The sequence below is a fragment of the Carassius gibelio genome, chromosome B22 (genome assembly GCF_023724105.1).
Source record: "Carassius gibelio isolate Cgi1373 ecotype wild population from Czech Republic chromosome B22, carGib1.2-hapl.c, whole genome shotgun sequence".
In the NCBI taxonomy this organism is placed as follows: domain Eukaryota; kingdom Metazoa; phylum Chordata; class Actinopteri; order Cypriniformes; family Cyprinidae; genus Carassius; species Carassius gibelio.
This window is the reverse complement of record NC_068417.1, coordinates 10921194-10942561: the sequence shown is the minus strand read 5'-3', so window position 1 is coordinate 10942561 and position 21368 is coordinate 10921194. Positions and strand designations below refer to the sequence as shown.

Sequence of the window (21368 nt, the reverse complement as noted above, 5' to 3'; positions counted from 1 at the left end):
ATGATGAAATTGATGTAACCGTTTGTGCTGATGCTGATATTGCACTATTGATATTATGTTGGGGGTTTTTTTGTACTAAGAGTCAGTTTGACTGATTTATGTGCTTTCATTTTTGTGTCTTTGTTTTTATTTGATGCTCTTACTCTGTTGCATCGCACATAGTTGTGCTTAATTGAAGTATTCATGCTTAAATATTTTAAAAGACTTCTTGAAATCTACTCTGTGTTCATACAAGACTTACAGATGATCTTACTGTTTAAACACTTCAATCCTTTTCGCTAAGCTTTCGTTTGTTTCTAAACTACTTTTATAACAGGAAACACATCAGACATTATTAGTATTAGGAAAATAAAATGTTGTGTGATTAATTGTTTTGTGTGATTGTGAATCACTTTAAAGAATTCAGTGTATGAGACTGAGACTTCACGCTGATTTATACTGAGTTAAAACTTTTTCTTTCTTTCTTTTTTATTTCAGTCACTGATGAAAAGTTTACACATCCCATGTTTTCATGAGTTTTAGAGAAATATTTTATTCTGTATTCCTTTATGCAATGCTAAAAGTGGCAATTGTGTAAATAAGTGCTAAAGATCACAGTGTGATGTATTAAACTTATTTTTGGCCGGACTATTTTTCTTTATTATTTTAAATATACTTCAGCGCGAACAAAAAAGACATAAAAACATCAAAGCAGCATTCGTTGCAGATCGTCTGACAAAATGAATGTGTTGTATAAGCACAAATGCTATTTGGGGGATTTCCGTTTTTCATTTTCCTTCCTAATTTTGAATGCTTCCCTATTCACATGCAAAAGTGTGAGATGACAAAGTTTGGTATCATTTTAAAGGAAACCCTTTGAAATTACATAAAACACTGTTGAAATTGATAAAAATGACAATATATGCTGTCTGTGTTATAATAAATAGGGAAAAAAACAAGGCGCTTTTTTATTTTATTTGTGTAAACTGAAGTTTGAAATAGTATAGCTCAGGCAATGAAGGGCCTAGCAACTTCAGACCGATTTCCTGTTTTTCTAGCACATGTCAGCTAATAGAGGAAAAAAGAAATTTCTTTCTATCTTAATCCAACTGAAGGAAGGAATAATACCATTTTTGTATAAAATTTTAGTCTAAATAAGTATGAAGTCATCTTTTGCACACTTGCAGAATGGAATAATGTGATGTCTGTATATTATTTTACAGAAAACACTCAGAAGTTACATAAAAAGCTGCTGTTTGTGACAAATAGTATTATTTATGTTGTTTCACATATGATGAACCATCTCAATACAATGTGCTTTTTTTTGTGTGTGTTTTCTGAACAGTCTTTGAAAGATAATAAGTCAAATTCCACAATAGCAACATATCTAAATATCTGGTCTGTCACAGTCTTAAATAGAATCCACAATCTCCAGCTTCATATCATTTCATTTATGTCTATTCTGCATCGTGTAAAGATTGGGAGACTTCGCCTGTCTCAAGCATGTATTATATTTGATGTTTTTCAGCGTGTCTGTTTGTTTCGATTCAAAACCAGCGCTAAATCTCTTCCCCGATCTTGTACGCGAACTTCGGAGCGTCAACAAACTAATTTATGTTCATCCACCCAGTACTGTACTGTTTACTGTACCTTCACTGAGATGCGGTCAAATACTGTACAATAATGAAAATAAACAGATAAGCTTATGACTAGCGGAGCTTCGAGGCTTCAAAATAAAGAATAAAATGTATAAAAGCAAGTATCACGCGTATACGCTTACCAGATGCGTGTCCTGACCTCTCCACGGCGACGGTGGTCATCCATAACTTGTATTATGAATATTATTCATTGTTAATCCGGAGATTCTTCCGCTTGTAGTTTCCCCTCGCGTGGTCTTTGTTTAGAAGCAGCCAAAAACACAATTTCCCTTCGGCCAGCGCTTCAGTGACGTCACCAGACGGAAACAGGACGGGGCAGTCAGTGACCCCCGCTTTTGTGGATATTCGCACCTCTGACTGGATGAGACGGCTTTTGAGTGACAGCTATTAGGACTAATAGCGCTTCACAAAAGAGTTCAGATGTCTATAGCAGAAGAAAGGCTGCAGGCGCATAGATATGTGTTAGAGATCTGCCCAGCGGGCAGCTCTGGTCACTCCTCTGTGGCGCACTTGTACAGAACGCTTTATATCTCAGCAATGGAAGCACGCTGAAACATAAAAATGGTCTTGTTTGAAAGAAGAGATTCTAATCTAAAAGATTTTATCGAGTATATAGGTATGTGTGGCTGTTTGCGGCTGACTAAGATGGATAAATAATAATTTGCAATGAGGTGAGAAATGTTACATCGCGATTCTGTTGAAGATCATTCGATCTGTGATTGTCACACAATAAAATGAGAATGAATGAGAGCTTTCTTTTGATATATGACTTGACTGTTTTGTGAAAAATATTTTAAATACACATTCTTATGAAAAATTATTTGCAATCGTTAGACGGAAATTTATAGGGGGGGAAATATATTTCTTAGCTTAATTTGACTACTTTATGTATCATAAAACCCCAATTAATGGGATTCTTTGTAAAGAAAACACTCTAAGCTTTCAAATGAACCCATATATGGCCTGAAACCATATAAGGAAGGTTGTGCAAATGAAACAGGAACATTTTGCATGCTATTTTTGGACCCGGTACCGGGTCTGCAGAGAATAAACGCTCAGCACCGCTGAGAGTTCGCGCGATCGTTAAATCGAAACCGAAAGTAAAACGCGCGCGATTAAAAAAAAACCCGTGTTTTGAGAGTGACTCCATGATGGGCGCATATTAGCCTACATAAAATATCTAAACCGTTATTAGTATGCAGGGTATAATGTGTGGTGTAGTTCTCTATAGCTCTGCATCTTGCTTAATAAACAATAACTGGCCTTTATTTGCACTTTTAATATAGCCTAGCGAGAGAACATTTTGTTCGCACTTAATACAACTAATAGAGTTAACTAAGACTGTTGTTTATTTTTTGTTATTTATTACTGCTTTTATTTCTATGTTCAGTTTGTGAAAAGGAGTTCAGTTAGGAAATCAATCTTTGATTAATGTACAGTTCTGAGGTCTGAAGAGACTCAACAGGAGAGAATCCAGTCAGCTGAACAAAACCTGTCACTGTGTTTGACTGCTGTAGTTTTTACTGCATATGATAATTCATACTCAGAAAGTAGAACTGATGATTAGTTACATTTTTTTTCCAGTCATGCATTTGATAATTGATAATTATTTTTTATGTGTAAAAACCATGAGTCTTGTCTTGTCTCTTGAGTTAAGTGTTGTCATTGATAACAATCAAACAACTAAATTAGAAAATCACAGAATCACAATTTTATAAACATTTTCACTAATGTAGATCTTCATGGCACCTTGCATGAAAGAGAAAAACAGTGCTGGGGACAGCTCTGATTTACAGGAAAAGATGATATCTGGGGTGTGTATGGGCTTGAGCTTTGGATAATAATTCTTTTTATCCACCTAATTCTTCAACACGGAAGTAAACCTATAAGCCAGACTTCTGAATCATTAGTCACTACAGGGAAATAACGTGAAGAAACATGCATTAAATGGTAAAACTATTTGCACTACAAACCAGTGTGTTCATAATTAACATAACATGTTAAAATAATAATGTGGTAAGACACACCAATTTGTAATATGAAGCAGCAAAATCATATTACATATTAAACCATATTACATATCATATATCATATAAAAAAAAAATGTACAGCAAAAACATCTGGATGCCATGAGACCGGAAGCCAGACCCATAAAATTTACAGACGGCTGCACCCACTCTTACAGGAAGAATAAGGTGGATATAGGATATTTATTGGTGTAAGATAATTATAGGATAATTATTTTTTGTGTCTTCTATGTACAGGATGATTAAAAAAGTGAAGTGAAAGTGAAGTCAAGTGATTATGGGGCTAACTTCCTTTACCAGAAACAACAGAAACTTCTAAATTCTTGTAATCGTTTTGCATCACCATGTTCAGAATGAAACCATCATTTAAAAACACAATATTAATCATATATCATATAATTGATTGATTGATTGATTGATTGATAGATTGATTGATTGATGATAATAAAATACCATTTATTGTTACTGCTGTAAATCTCCTTCAGTGCTTTCAGAATAATTACTTTTTAAATGATTTTGTTTCTGTAAAATTAGTTTTATTTAAATATTTTTATATCTATATAGCCTAGGCCTTACATATTTTAATTACAGTATATAAACTTAACAAAAGTTAATACTTTTATTTATCAAAATAAGCAGACAATAGTACACAAATTATTGTTTTTAACCAGTTTTAACTTAGACAAAACGACTGAAAAGAGCTCTTATGTTCTTATTTTAACCTCACATTAAATGACTTGTGTCATAACATAAGATTTCTAAATGGGAGAATACAATTTTTTGCGTCATCAGATCACCCTGAACAGGAAATCCTATATTAATGCACAGCTCGTGTCATATATCTCATGTTATGACATGACTCTGAAAAACGGATCGCTGACAAACACTCAGAGAACAGAGGACTTCATCAAGAATCATCTATATTCACTCCACTCTACATCAACATGAAGAGAGCTCTTATACTCTTTCTGTTCCCCTTGTTTGCAATCAGTAAGTGTTTTTCTAAAGATAACGAATGTGATAATAATTACTTTTCTGGGTCAATAGGTCTGGAATGATTAAAAAAAAAATTGAAGATTGTAATTGTTCTGTAATTTTGAGTGATTATAGACTATCAATAAAACCACACAGGTTTAGATTTTTTATTTGTACTTGGTTTAAACAAAGCAACTATATTTATGTAAGGACACATGAACAAGTTTGGGTTATATGGACTTTTGAAAGTACATGAAATGACAGCCTGATTTTTTTGTGATATGTTATGTTAATGGACAATGGTAATCAGTCTATACAAAAGCACAAAATTAATAATAATAATAATAATAATAATAATAATAATGTATTTATAGCATCTTATTATTTCCATAGTGAAGTGTGATGCAGGCACAATAGCGCTGTTTGACAGATGTATAACTTTTATTTAGCTAGCTATTCCTATTTTCCCCCCAAAAAATACATTATATCATTAATTAATATGTTACAGTCTATTCTTATTTTATTTAGTTGTTTAAACAAACTTAATGACCGTGTTAGTTTCTGGACGCTGTCGTGATCTGTCCGATTAACTTTACTTAATTCATCCATTTTTCCCAAAATAAATGAAAGTAAGTGTCCAATAAACTGAGAGAAACGAATACTGAAGATTAACGTTAGACGAACATTCTGTTACGGTCCCCGGTCTAGGTCAGGGAAGTAACATAAACAACACAACACTGCTTCTTGGTTAAGTCTTTTTATTAGAATGTTCTTGCTCTCTTGATTGTTTTCAGAATATTGCAGTTTAAATTTGACAAAGTATCCTGAGTAAATCAGACAAATTTAACAAAGAGGAAAAGGTAAGAAAAAAATTTGAAGCAAAATATTCAGGGGTGAGCTGATGCCAAAATAACAAACAAAAGAAACTAACTTTCCCACATGAACTAACTTCCCTAGGAATCACAAATAAAGAAAACAAAATATACAATAACATACCCTATCTCCTTAACTAGCCAATAAAAAGGAGAAAAGTATAAGGCCGTTTGGCCTAAAGAAAAAAGGCACTTACCCCCTACAGCTTCTCAAATTAATTTCACTTTGACAGAGGTGATCATAAAGGCACTGAGGTTTCTTAAGAGCATGTCACAAACAGTTACCATTGGCTAACAGCACTCTGTTACCACTACACAGAGCACAACAGACATTGCACTACGCTTTCACAGGTCTCACACACAGTACAACAAAGTGCAGGCCAAAAAGGCAAAGAGCTCCCTCCAGAGGAATTCCAGGGCATTTTATATATATATATATATATATATATATATATATATATATATATATATATATATATATATATATATATATATATATATATATATATATATTATAGTCCAGGCCTCTTTCTCTTCCTCTTTCTCCAACCACCAACGGCTTCTCATTAAATCCAAGACCAATCCTAGAGGAGAAGGAGACAGCAGGAACAACAAAAACCTCTCAACCGTAACACCCACACCCTTAAAATTACAAATTAATATTTGTAATTACAAGACAATTCTCAATCCCCGAGGTTACATGGTGCACGTGACAAGGCATCAGCAAGCACATTCTCACAACCATTCGTGTGCCGAATTTCCAAATTAAAAACTTGTATCAAAAGAGACCAGCGCATCAGTCTTTGATTTGAATTTGACATTCGAAAAAGAAAAACCAGGGGATTATGATCCGTATACACCAGGATGGGAACATTACAAGCATCAAGGTAGATTTCAAAATGCTGCAGTGCAAGCAACAGTGCAAGAGCTTCCTTTTTGATAGTGCTATAATGTTTCTGTGATTTCGTAAACTTCCTTGAAAAATAAGATACTGGGTGATCAATTCCTGTATCATCCTCCTGAATAAGGACTGCTCCTGCTCCCACCTCAATCGCATCCACTTCCAATTTAAATGATCGCAAAAAATCCAGAGCTGATAGAACTGGAGCACTACACATCAACATTTTAACAGCATCAAATGCTGACTGACACTCTGAGGTCCACTCGAAAACTTTAGCTTGACCAAATAAGTTGGTAAGGGGTGATGCAACGTCAGCAAAGTTCTTGCAAAAAGCACGGTAAAACTCTCGTTTTGTTTTGGGAGCTGGAAAATAAATTATGCACTCAACTTTTATGTCGACAGGACGCACCTGTCCTTGATCCACACATTTCCCAAGATATGTCACAACAGCTTTACCGAACTCACATTCAGCAAGATTCAAGGTAACAGATGCATCACTTAGTTGATGAAAAACTGCATACAGACTTGTTAGATGCTGTTGCCAGTCAGATGAATAAACGACAATTTCATCCAAGTATGCCTCACTATTCTCTAACCCAGCCAGCACTATTCTCATTAGGCGTTGGAAAGTGGTGGGTGCATTTCGCATACCGAAAGCCATCCTCTTGTACTGCAGGAAGTGGTCAGGCGTAACAAAGGCTGAAATCTGTGAAGCCCTGGCTGTCAAAGGGATCTGCCAGTACCCTTTTAATAGGTCAAGCTTAGTTACAGACTTTGCAGCGCCAACCCTATCAATACAATCATCCATCCTTGGTAAAGGATAGGAGTGAGGTTTTGTGAGGGAATTTACCTTGCGGTAATCTGTGCAGAATTGAAAATTCCCACCTGATTTAGGCACTAACAGACAAGGTGAGCTCCATGGACTGGAACTTGGCACAGCGAAACCGTGTTCTAACAAGTATGCAGTCTCTTCTTGCATTATTTCTCTCTTGATGGGGTTTACACGATAAGAATTCTGCTTGATAGAAGAGCAATCACCCACTATCATCAATATCATGCTCCAGTACTGCGGTTTGACTAGGCACATCAGAAAAAAGACCAGGAAACTTTTTAATTGAGCGCAATAACATCATTTCGACATGCTTCACTCAAGTAACACAAATGGGATATTAAGTCCTGTAAAAGCTTTGATTTGTCCAGATTTCTCACAACCGTAACAATTCTTTATAGGTTTTCTTTCTTTCTTTTTTTTTTTTAAATAAGGTTCCCAGAAAGTTGCATGGTTGCACCTTTTCACAACATTATGCATGGTCGAAGATAAAAGACCTAAATTCTATTACATTTTTGCATTGAGAAGTGCAATTCTGTCATTAAATTGGGCACAAAGTAATGAGCCATGATCCAGCTTTCCTGACAAACACTGAGATGTCCATAAACAATTCACCAGATTATTGAAACAAAACAGTTGAATATGGATAGTCATACAGTTTTCTGCTTGTTTATTTGAGTAAACTCAATTCTGTTGTTTTATAGTGTTTGTTTGAGACTAAAGACAAAGTTAAATAACTATTGTATAAGTTTAATCTCTGACTGACTGACTGTTTTTGTTTTTTCATCAGGTGTTTTTGTTGAGTCAGTGTCACTGATGAAGGGAGATTCTGTAACTGATGTCACTGAAATACTGCGAGATGAAGAGATTGAGTGGAGGTTTAATGACACTCGCATAGCTCGAGTGATTGAGAACAATGTCACGTATGATAATGTGCAGTTCAAGGACAGACTGCAGCTGGACAATCAGACTGGAGATCTCAAGATCAAAAACATCAGCACCACAGACTCTGGACTTTATAAGTTTGTGATCTCCAGCCCCAGAAGGACCTCAGAGAAGACATTCAGTGTCATATGTGAGTGTTTCAGTTTTTCATTTAATAACTTGCATATCTATACTAGACAAGAAAAAATGATCTCAGTTAAAACTTTTTAGTAACTGTTATAAAAGTAATGAATGACGGAGAAAATGTTTGTTTTTCAGGTTTGAGAGATTCAGGAGTGAAGTCACTGTCAGTGCTGGAGGGAGATTCAGTCACTCTGCTCTCTGGTGTTCCTGAGATACAGAGAGATGATGTGATAGGATGGAGATTTGAACAGCAGGAATCTCCTTTAGCTGAAATCAATAGAACAGCTGAAATCTTCAACACATATGACAATGTTCTTGATGGGAGATTCAGAGACCGACTGAAGCTGGATCATCAGACTGGATCTCTGACCATCACAAACACTAGAACCACAGACTCTGGACTTTATCAACTAGAGATCAGCAGCAGCAAACACACCATACACAAGACCTTCACTGTGACTGTCAGTGGTGAGTAACTCAATGTAATAATACATTTACTTAAATCAACAGCAATGTGTGAGTAGTTTAGATGAAAATGAACACGTTTGCACTGATTTACATGTTTAAGGCAAATAAACAATAATTTTTTGGGGCTGTTAGTTTAGTAACAGTGTTCCTCAAACTCTAGAGAATTATACTAAGTATTAAAGCAACTAAAAAAAGTCTTATGGCAATACTTTGCAACATGATACCCAAACTACATGGTTTATATCAGATAGAAACAGGAAGAGGAACTTGAAGAACTGGCAGTATTCAGTGCTCAGGAGCGGTTGGAGAAATGGATGGCAGAGGAAGATAATATTACAATAATATTGCAAAAATAATATCACATTACACATGTTCCGTCAGACCTGAAATGTGCCTTTCCGTGTGCTTTTGAAGAATGTCTGAGTAGCTGTTCGTCATTGTTTTTCATGTGTTGATACAGGTGAAATAAAGACAGTACTAGTTATAGAGGGAGTTTCTGTCACTCTACACACTGACACTGAGAAAGTGGATGAAGAAAGAGTGTTTGGAGACATAGCTAACATCTCTGAAGGACGTTTTTCTGCATATGGTGGTCCTGATGGAAAATTTAGAGACATACTGAATAATGTCACAGCTAGGCCGATCACAAATGGTGAGTAACTCATGTCTATTAAGTCTGTATCATTAAACATCAAACACATAAACACTGTCAATGAGAACATCAAAATTACTGAAATTACAACAGATATGCTCTCTTGCTCTGAATCTGATTTATATTCACTATGTTTTAGCCAAGTGCAATTTGTCCAAGTGTTGAGTGTTATAGATCAGACTGACAGATTCACTTAAACTAATGACTGTCTGTCTTTATCTGTTCCAGATACAGGTCTGTCTCGCAACTGGATAATAGGAATATTTGCTGCTTTTATTATTTTAGTGGTGCTTGCAGCTATTTCTAAGATTTGTGATTGTTGCAAACTGTTGCTGTGCTGGCTGTAAGACAACAACCAGCAGGGCTACAGACTAGCATTTGAGAGCAGTGGCACCAGTGCCATTAAGGTCTACCGATGGGGTGCCATTACTAATGTTTTGCATTAATATGTGCCATTACTATTAATGTGTATTTCTTGGTAAAGCACGTTTGACAGTAAAGCATTAAGCTTCAGTTGAGAAGCATACAAAATTAGCAATATATACTATATACTATAGCAGGAGTCACTTAACTTGGACCTTGAGGGCCGGTTAGCTCCAACCCCAATCAAATACCTAAACCAGCTAATCAAGCTCTTAAACTTTAAACTTTCATGCAGGTATGTTGAGGCAAGTTGGAGCTAAACTCTGCAAGACACCGGCCCTTCAGGACCGAGTTTGGTGACCCCTGTTCTATAGTATTATGTGTAACTGACCAATAACTTAATTACAAAACTTAAAGTGTGATTCATTCACAAAATGAAAAGTTTGTTTTTCAAGGCACTTTGTGACTTTTCTTCATACACAAAAAAGTGCAAAATTAGATTTTTTGATTTGATATAATAGTGAAATTTATAATTTAAAGCAAGCAAAAGAGCAGAAACCAATTATTAATAAGCCAATAATGCTCTTCTGCTTCCATCTACTGGTTATAGTGGTAATTACATTTTTTTATTTATTTATTTTTTTTTATTTATTATTATTATTATTATTATTATTATTTTTTTACATAAATGTTTGTTTACCACAAAGTACATTTTGGTACATTTTACTTCTATTGATAAACATTTTCTGATATCAACTAATGAGTTTTGACTAATAGAAATTGTAAGATATGTAAAACTGATTTTATACCAGGTATAATTCTAATTAGAGATATCTCAAATTACTATTTTACTAGTGATAATAAATGAGAAATTTCTCTAACTGAATTACCACTAGTAAAAAAATTAATTTGAGATATCTCTAATTGGTGTTTGACTAGTCATAATCAAATTTAAGATATCTTTAATTCATAATTGTTTTTAAATGTAAAAAATCTGAAAGTAATGTATTACTAGTCAAATTAGCCTACAAGAGTTACTATCTTGGATTTTATTTTTGACTGAGCAAATTCCTCCTATTCAAAACTCATTTAAAGATATCTGCAATTTAATTATGGATATTTTTCGGGATTTAGCTTTGAGACTAGGATGAATTTCAATATAGATATTTGAAATTAACAATGTGACATCAAAATTCCTTTATAGGTATTTAAATTGTGCATGCAAATACACATTTGTTAAGCCACACCTTAAAATTTTTATTAACCAGTCCTAGCTTAGAAACGGTTGTCATCTGCAATTTTGTATAAGAATTGTATAATAAAGTTCCTGCATCTTTGGTAAATGCCTTATACCCAACTAACTTAAAACAAAGTTGGTGCACGTGTAGAAGTGACATAAGGTGTGCAGAGAACACTCAATATACACCATAATTACTAATCAACACCTTAAGTGTATGTTAATGCCAGTTAAACTTGTTTTAAAACTGGTCTTGTCCATCACTCAATTGATTTTATTTTTTTATTTTTTTGGTGTACACTTCCATTGTTCTCCACATGTCTTTTCCAATAAAAAATAATCAGACGAGCACTCCAGTTTGTCCGTTTTGATTGATTTAAATTCTCACAGTGCTACATACAAACATTCGGGAGACCTTTTACCATATGAATGCATCCAGATATTATTTAATAAACCCTGAAGTAATTCATTGCAATATTCAGTGTAATATTCAACAACTTGTCATTTCTTTTACTTTAATGAAAAAGAGAACAAAAGACAACCAACAAACTTTTTTTCCACATCATTTTGTTCCAAGTTTTTAAAACAAATAAACAAAAATAATGAAATACAAGAGTACATTTAAAAGAAAGGAAATGCACTGAGTCAGTTCACCAAATGGGTGCCGTTTCTATCCTCAAGACATTTATATGTATAAAAATGCATGAAAATTGAAATCTGAAAATTAAAACAATTAAGCAAATTATCCATGAAGCTGTTGCTGCAAAATTAAAAAAGGTTTTTTTTTGGTCATCCAGTATTTGATCTATGAACCTTTTAAAAAAAAGATATTAATAGTTTGTTATTTTACTTTAATTTCAGAATTATGTGTATACGCTAACTATATGTTAATAAACAAAATGCAGCCCCAGGGGCAAGAAGAAAAAAGTAAGTAGTTTAAGAGATAAATATGACTAATTGGAAAAAACAAATTCACAGTATAATTTCATAAATAAAATCACAGTTCACTTTCGGGTCAAAGTGGACTCAAACACAAAACATGTTCACTTTTTTTAACCACAGTTAAACTGTTAAACCACAGTTTTTCTCTTTTTTGTTTGGTTTATCATTTATATAATTGTTTCAAACATGACATCATAAAAATAATAGCCTACACTTGATGTGTGGTTTTCCATTAAAATAAAAATAAATAAAAACTGCTAGGGTGTTTTAGTAAAATACTCCTTGTGTGCCTCCCTAGTGATTATTTGAATGTAACCACCATTACTTTAAAATAATCACAAGGAACTAACTGGCATTACTTTCTACCATGATTTTAAAAAGACATGACTTTTGATAGCAGGACTGAGAAAAATGCATATTGTAATGCAAATAAAGATTTTAAAATGCAGGCTAAGTGTCACACATTATGTTCATTGTCAGCCTCCTACATGTGTGCTTCTAGTAAACATCAGATATGAATATAAACTGTCTTTTAATAAACAGAGTGAAATAATCCTAGTAAAACATGAAAAAAGTAAAAGAAAACCAAACTTGATGCAAAAACACCTTCTTGCCCAAATGGTTAAAGACAAAAAAAGGATATAATCAAAAAAGTAACATTTAGAGTGAGATAAACTCCAAAAACAAGATGAAAAAAAAAGATGTTCACTGAAGGTAAGATTTAATTCTTTAAAAACTTTGTTTCACTTTGTAAAATCTGGACATGCTCATTTGTTTTCTCTTCCAGCTGTTTGTAAATATATATATATATATCTCTTTTTTTATTTTTGTTTATTTTTTTTTTTATTTTTTTTATTTAATTTACACAGCAAAATCTCCAGTGTTAATTTAACACTGAGTGTGGACTCATATAAACACTGAAGCAGTGTTAAAAGTAACACTGAAGCAGAGTTGAAGTTAATGAGATAATTAAGAAGTTAATTGAGTTATGATTGAGCATTATTGAAGACACCTGATGTTAACAAGCAGACTCACCAAAATCACAATTTGTGTGTCACCATTATAGTGGTCAGGTAGGTCTCTTATTCTGTGTTTTATTTCTGTTTCCTCACAGATGCGAAAGTAGATGTCCTTCAGTAGATGTTATGTTTTTCTTTTTTTTTCTTTTTTTTTTTGTACTAAAAGTCAGTTTGACTGATTTATGTGCTTTTATCCTTGTGTCTTTGTCTTTATTTGATGCTCTTACTCTGTTGCATCACACATAGTTATGCTTAATTGAAGTATTCATGCTTAAATATTTTAAAAGATTTCTTGAAATCTACTCTGTGTTCATACAAGACTTACAGATGATCTTACTGTTTAAACATGTCAATCCTTTTCGCTAAGCTTTTGTTTGTTTCTAAACTACTGTTATAACAGGAAACACATCAGACATTATTAGTATTAGGAAAATAAAATGTTGTGTGATTAATTGTTTTGTGTGATTGTGAATCACTTGTGAATCAGAATTCAGTGCATGAGACTGAGATTTCACGCTGATTTATACTGAGTTAAAACTTTTTTATTTAAGTCACTGATGAAAAGTTTACACATCCCATGTTTTCATGAGTTTTAGAGGAATATTTTATTCTGTATTCCTCTATACAATGCTAAAAGTGGCAATTATGTAAATATTTGCTAAAGATCGCAGTGTGATGTAATAAACTTATTTTTGGCCGGTGTCCTGACATTTTATCCTACCCGTCAGATTTTCCTACACGGGTTTACTGCGCATGCTCACATCAATGTCGCGTCCTTTTTCTCACTCTAAACAACAATATTTTATGTATCTGCATTACTGTAAGGGTAGGTTTAGGGTTGGGGTAGGTGTAATCTTTAATAAAAACGCAATCTAATTGGTAGAAAATATTTATCACTGGTTTCCTGCAGCTGTATCCCTCCTAGCTACAACCGCGAATATAACATATAATTACTGTATTTGCAGTACTGTAAGGGTAGGATTAGGGTTGTGGTAGGTGTAGATGTTATTAAACCATAACTTTACAGTGGAATTTTGCGTTGTCGAATTGTACTACCAACTGTTTTAGTGGGAGGTAGGAAAATCTGACAGCGTAGGACAAATCGACAGAACACCGGACTATTTTTCTTTATTATTTTAAATTTAATTCAGCGCGAACAAAAAAGACATAAAAACATCAAAGCAGCATTTGTTGCAGATCGTCTGACAAAATGAATGTGTTGTATTTAAGAATAAATGCTTAGCACCGCCAAGAGTTTGCGCGATCGTTAAATCGAAGCCGAAAGTAAAACGCGCGCGATTTAAAAAAACCCAGTGTTTTGAGAGCGACTCCATGATGGGCGCATATTAGCCTACATATCTAAACTGTTACTAGTATGCGGGGTATAATGTGTGGTGTAGTTCTCTATAGCTCTGCATCTTGCTTAAAAAACAATAACTGGCCTTTATTTGCACTTTTAATATAGCCTAGCGAGAGAACATTTAGAACTAATAGAGTTAACTAAGACTGTTGTTTATTTTTTGTTATTTATTACTGCTTTTATTTCTATGTTCAGTTTGTGAAAAGGAGTTCAGTTAGGAAGACAATCGTTGATTAATGTATAGTTCTGAGGTCTGAAGAGACTCAACAGGAGAGAATCCAGTCAGCTGAACAAAACCTTTCAGTGTTTGACTGCTGTAGTTTTTACTGCATATGATAATTCATACTCTACGAAAGTAGAACTGATGATTAGTTACTTTTTTTTCCAGTCATGCATTTGATAATTGATAATTATTTTTTTATGTAAAAATCATGAGTCTCGTCTCTTGTCTTGAGTTAAGTGTTGGCATTAATAACAATCAAACAATAAAATTAGAAAAATCACAGAATCACAATTTTATAAACATTTTCACTAATGTAGATCTTCATGGCACCTTGCATGAAAGAGAAAAACAGTGCGGAACAGCTCTGATTTACAGGAAAAGATGATATCTGAGGTGTGTATGGGCTTGAGCTTTGGATAATCTTAGGATAATAATTCTTTGTATCCACCTTATTCTTCAACACGGAAGTAAACCTATAAGCCAGACTTCTGAATCATTAGTCACTACAGGGAAATAACGTGAAGAAACATGCTCTACAAACCAGTGTGTTCATAATTAACATTACACGTTAAAATAATGTGGTAAGACAAACCAATTTGTAATATGAAGCAGCAAAATCATATTACATATTAAATCATATTACATATCATATATCATTAAAAAAATTGTACAGCAAAAACATCTGGATGCCATGAGACCGGAAGCAAGACCCATACAATTTACAGACGGCTGCGCCCACTCTTACAGGAAGAATAAGGTGGATATAGGATAATTATAGGTGTAAGATAGTTATAGGATAATTATTCTTTGTATTGGGTAATTATTGGTGTCTTCTATGTACAGGATGATTATGGGACTGACTTAATTTACCAGAAACAACAGAAACCTTTAAATTATTGTAATCGTTTTGCATAACAAAACTAACTTCCTTCTACGTTTAAGCAATAACTGCTGCTGTTAAAGACATCAAAACACTAAACATGGGTCGAATTATGTAGCTACTGTGAAAAAAAGAATTGATATCATATCATTCAAATTATGTAGGTTATTCATTATTGTTTACATGTTTATTGTTTTTACTTGTGGAAAGCAGTTGACAAAAGTAAATGATGTCAGTTTCTTTAGCACATTTCTAATTAGGCTATAATTTGGATCAATTCTCAAAACATTTTATTAATTTATTTTTTTTAAACAGAAAGTTCAGACTTCTGAAGAATTAGTTCACGGTATACTTACATTTCTTATTAATTTAGACAAACTGACATGTCTTGGCACATGTGCATAAAAGATTAAGTACAATTTTCAGTTTACATGTTACACTTTTTATAAAATAATAAGTAAAAATCTATTTAGGCCACTTCAGTGTCTATTTTTACTAAAATATTATATATAAGATATATACATATTATTATTAACCCTGCCTGGTTTAAATATTTGAGAATGATAAACATAGGAATTTTTAATAAGTAATCAAATATTAGGGTACAATGATATTATTTGGCTGTGATGATTTTGTGCTTATGTAACTTGATTTAATATTTGATGCTTTTTACAATGTTCAAGGTATAACTATATTAACTGAGAATCGCTGAGGTAAAAAGATTCAACAAGCTAATTTAAGCAAAAAATACGGTATTTTATGGTAAATGTGTCTAAAGGCACAATAATTAACATGATAATTAATAGATGACTGACTTTTCCATTTGTTGACATGACATGGTTAGATTCAGATAAATATAGAGATAATCCCCATGTTTAGAATAAAACCATCATTTAAAAACACAATATTAATCGTATATCATATAATAAAATATCATTTATTGTTACTGCTGTAAATCTCATTCAATGCTATCGGAATATTTATTTTTTAAATGATTTTGTTTCTGTAAAATTAGTTTTATTTAAATATTTTTACATCTATATAGCCTAGACCTAACATATTTTAATTACAGTATATTAACTTAACAAAAGTTAATACTTTTATTTATTAAAATAAGCAGACAATAGTACACTTTTTTTTCCAATTTTAACATTTTAACATCCAAAATGACTGAAAAGAGCTCTTATGTTCTTATTATAACCTCACATTAAATGACTTGTGTCATAACATAAGATTTCTAAATGGGAGAATAACATTTCTGGGTCATCAGATCACCCTGAACCAGAAATCTTTAGGCAATGTCATATTAAATTATGACACTCTCATGTCATAGGCCTATATTTCCGGTTAAGGGTGCGGCAGGATTTTTTCATCAGTGATCCGTTTTTCTGAGCCTCACCCTGAACCAGAAATCCTATATTAATGCACAGCTCATGTCATATATCTCATGTCACGGATCACTGACGAACACTCAGAGAACAGAGGACTTCATCCAGAATCATCTCTATTCACTCCACTCTACATCAACATGAAGAGAGCTCTTATACTCTTTCTGTTCCCCTTGTTTGCAATCAGTAAGTGTTTTTCTAAAGATAATGAATGTGATAATAATTATTTTCTGGGTCAATAGGTCTGGAATGATTAAAAAATGTGACGATTTTAATTGTTCTGTAATTTTGAGTGATTATAGACTATCTATAAAACCACACAGATTTACATTTTTTATTTTACTTGGTTTAAACAAAGCAACTATATTTATGTAAGGACACATGAACAAGTTTGGGTTATATGGACTTTTGAAAGTACATGAAATGACAGCCTGATTTTTTTTTTTTTGTGGTATGTTATGTTAATGGACAATGGTAATCAGTCTATACAAAAGCACAACATTATTATTATTATTATTATTATTATTATTATTATTATTAATAATAATAATAATAATAATAAATTTATAGCATCTTATTATTTCCATAGTGAAGTGTGATGCAGGCACAATAGCGCTGTATGACAGATGTATCACTTTTATTTAGCTAGCTTTTCCTGTTTTTCCCCCCCAAAATACATTATATCATTAATTCATATGTTACAGTCTATTCTTATTTTATTTAGTTGTTTAAACAAACTTAATGACCGTGTTAGTTGCTGGACGCTGTCATGACCTGTCCGATTAACTTTACTTAATTCATCCATTTTTCCCCAAATAAATGAAGGTAAGCGTCCAATAACCTGAGAGAAACGAATACTGAAAACTAACGTTAGACGAATATTCTTTATAGGTTTTCTTCTTTTTTTATCATAAAATAAGGTTCCCAGAAAGTTGCATGGTTACACCTTTTCACAACATTATGCATGGTCGATGATGATAGACCTAATTCATTGAGAAGTGCAATTCTGTCATTAAATTGGGCACAAAGTAATGAGCCATGATCCAGCTTTCCTGACAAACACTGAGATGTCCCTTTTACACCCCTCACCTATTAACAATTCACCAGATTATTGAAACAAAACAGTTGAATATGGATAGTCATACAGTTTGATGCTTGTTTATTTGAGTTAACTCAATTCTGTTGTTTTATAGTGTTTGTTTGAGACTAAAGACAAAGTTAAATAACTATTGTATAAGTTTAATCTCTGACTGACTGACTGTTTCTGCTTTTTCATCAGGTGTTTTTGTTGAGACAGTGTCACTGATGAAGGGAGATTCTGTAACTGATGTCACTGAAATACTGCGACATGAAGAGATTGAGTGGAGGTTTAATGACACTCGCATAGCTCGAGTGATTGAGAACAATCTCACGTATGATAATGTGCAGTTCAAAGACAGACTGCAGCTGGACAATCAGACTGGAGATCTCAAGATCACAAACATCAGCACCACAGACTCGGGACTTTATAAGTTTGTGATCTCCAGCCCCAGAAGGACCTCAGAGAAGACATTCAGTGTCATATGTGAGTGTTTCAGTTTTTCATTTAATAACTTTTATTTGTATATCTATACTAGACAAGAATAAATGATCTCAGTTAAAACTGTTTAGTAACTGTTATAAAAGTAATGAATGACGGAGAAAATGTTTGTTTTTCAGGTTTAGGAGATTCAGGAGTGAAGTCACTGTCAGTGCTGGAGGGAGATTCAGTTACTCTGCTCTCTGGTGTTCCTGAGATACAGAGAGATGATGTGATAGGATGGAGATTTGAACAGCAGGAATCTCCTTTAGCTGAAATCAATAGAACAGCTGAAATCTTCAACACATATGACAATGTTCTTGATGGGAGATTCAGAGACCGACTGAAGCTGGATAATCAGACTGGATCTCTGACCATCACAAACACTAGAACCACAGACTCTGGACTTTATCAACTAGAGATCAGCAGCAGCAAACACACCATACACAAGGCCTTCACTGTGACTGTCAGTGGTGAGTAACTCAATGTAATAATACATTTACTTAAATCAACAGCAATGTGTGAGTAGTTTAGATGAAAATGAACACGTTTGCACTGATTTACATGTTTAAGGCAAATAAACAATACATTTTTTGGGGCTGTTAGTTTAGTAACAGTGTTCCTCAAACTCTAGAGAATTATACTAAGTATTAAAGCAACTAAAAAAAAGTCTTATGGCAATACTTTGCAACATGGAAGGTAAGATAATATTACAATGATATTGCAAAAATAATATCACATTACAAATGTTCCGTCAGACCTGAAATGTGCCTTTCCGTGTGCTTTTGAAGAATGTCTGAGTAGCTGTTCGTCATTGTTTTTCATGCGTTGATACAGGTGAAATAAAGACAGTATTAGTTATAGAGGGAGATTCTGTCACTCTACACACTGACACTGAGAAAGTGGATGAAGAAAGAGTGTTTGGAGACATAGCTAACATCTCTGAAGGACGTTTTTCTGCATATGGTGGTCCTGATGGAAAATTTAGAGACATACTGAATAATGTCACAGCTAGGCCTATCACAAATGGTGAGTAACTCATGTCTATTAAATCTGTATCATTAAACATCAAACACATAAACACTGTCAATGAGAACATCAAAATTACTGAAATTACAACAGATATGCTCTCTTGCTCTGAATCTGATTTATATTCACTATATTTTAGCCAAGTGCAATTTGTCCAAGTGTTGAGTGTTATAGATCAGACTGACAGATTCAATTACACTAATGACTGTCTGTCTTCATCTTTTCCAGATACAGGTCTGTCTCGCAACTGGATAATAGGAATATGTGCTGCTGTTGTTATTATTTTAGTGGTGCTTGCAGCTATTTCTATGATTTGTGGTTGGTGCAAACTGTTGCTGTGCTGGTGGTAAGACAACAAAAAGCAGGGCTACAGACTAGCATTTGAGAGCAGTGGCACCAGTGCCATTAAGGTCTACCGATGGGGTGTCATTACTAATGTTTTGCATTGATGTGTGCCATTACTAGTAATGTGTATTTCTTGGTAATGCAACATTTGTCAGTAAAGCATTAAGCTTCAGTTGAGAATCATACAAAATTAGCAATATATACTATATACTCTAGCAGGAGTCACTTAACTTGGACCTTGAGGGCCGGATAGCTCCAACCCCAATCAAATACACCTAATAAAGCTCTTAAACTTTAAACTTTCATGCAGGTGTGTTGAGGCAAGTTGGAGCTAAACTCTGCAGGACACCGGCCCTTCAGGATCGAGTTCGGTGACCCCTGTTCTATAGTATTATGTGTAACTGACCAACAACTTAATTACAACACTTAATGTGTGATTCAGTCACAAAATGAAAGGTTTGTTTTTCAAGGCACTTTATGACTTTCCTTACTTCATACACAAAAAAAGTGCAAAATTAGATTTGTTTTATTTGATATAATAGTAAAATTAATCATTTCAAGCAAATAAAAAAGCGGAAACCAATTATTAATAAGCCAATAATGCTCCTCTGCTTCTATCTACTGGTTATGGTGGTAATTAGATTTTTTTTAACATTATATTAATATTAGTATTATTATTATTATTTATTTTTCTTTTTTTTTACATAAATGTTTGTTTACCACAAAGTACATTTTGGTACATTTTACTTCTATTGATAAACATTTTCTGATATCAACTAATGAGTTTTGACTAATAGAAATTGTAAGATATGTAAAACTGATTTTATACCAGGTATAATTCTAATTAGAGATATCTCAAATTACTATTTTACTAGTGATAATAAATGAGAAATTTCTCTAACTGAATTACCACTAGTAAAAAATGTCATTTGAGATATCTCTAATTGGTGTTTGACTAGTCATAATCAAATTTAAGATATCTTTAATTCATAATTGTTTTTAAATGTAAAAAATCTGAAAGTAATGTATTACTAGTCAAATTAGCCTACAAGTTACTATCTTGGATTTTATTTTTGACTAAGCAAATTCCTCCTATTCAAAACTCATTTAAAGTTATCTGCAATTTAATTATGGATATCTAAATGGGATTTTATTTTTTTATTTTTTTAAAGGACAATCTCTTGATCTTTTTCGGGATTTAGCTTTGAGACTAGGTTGAATTTCAATATAGATATTTGAAATTAACAATGTGACATCAAAATTCCTTTATAGGTATTAAAATAGTGCATGCAAAAGCACATTTGTTAAGCCAAACCTTTAATATTTTATTAACCAGTCCTAGCTTTGAAACGGTTGTCATCCGCAATTTTGTCTAAGAATTGTATAATAAAGTTCCTGCATCTTTGGTAAATGCCTTCTACCCAAGTAACTAAAAATAAAGTTGGTGCACATGTAAAAGTGACATAAGGTGTGCAGAGAACACTCAATATACACATATCAATACCTTAAGTACATGTTAATGCCAGTTAAACTTGTTTTAAAACTGGTCTTGTCCATCACTCAGTTGATTTTATTTTTATTTTTTGGGGGGGGGT

General features: G+C 33.2%; 1 protein-coding gene across 1 annotated transcript; it reads left to right on the top strand.

Moving 5' to 3' along the window:
• The first annotated feature begins 4544 nt into the window (after window positions 1-4544).
• Window positions 4545-19937, top strand: LOC127988168 (uncharacterized). Its single transcript, XM_052590785.1, has 6 exons — window positions 4545-4654; window positions 6815-6894; window positions 8032-8316; window positions 8445-8777; window positions 9238-9429; window positions 19657-19937. The coding sequence occupies exons 3-6, from the start codon at window positions 8058-8060 to the stop codon at window positions 19776-19778; spliced, it is 906 nt and encodes a 301-aa protein (XP_052446745.1). The 5' UTR covers window positions 4545-4654; window positions 6815-6894; window positions 8032-8057; the 3' UTR covers window positions 19779-19937.
• The last annotated feature ends 1431 nt before the right edge of the window (window positions 19938-21368 follow it).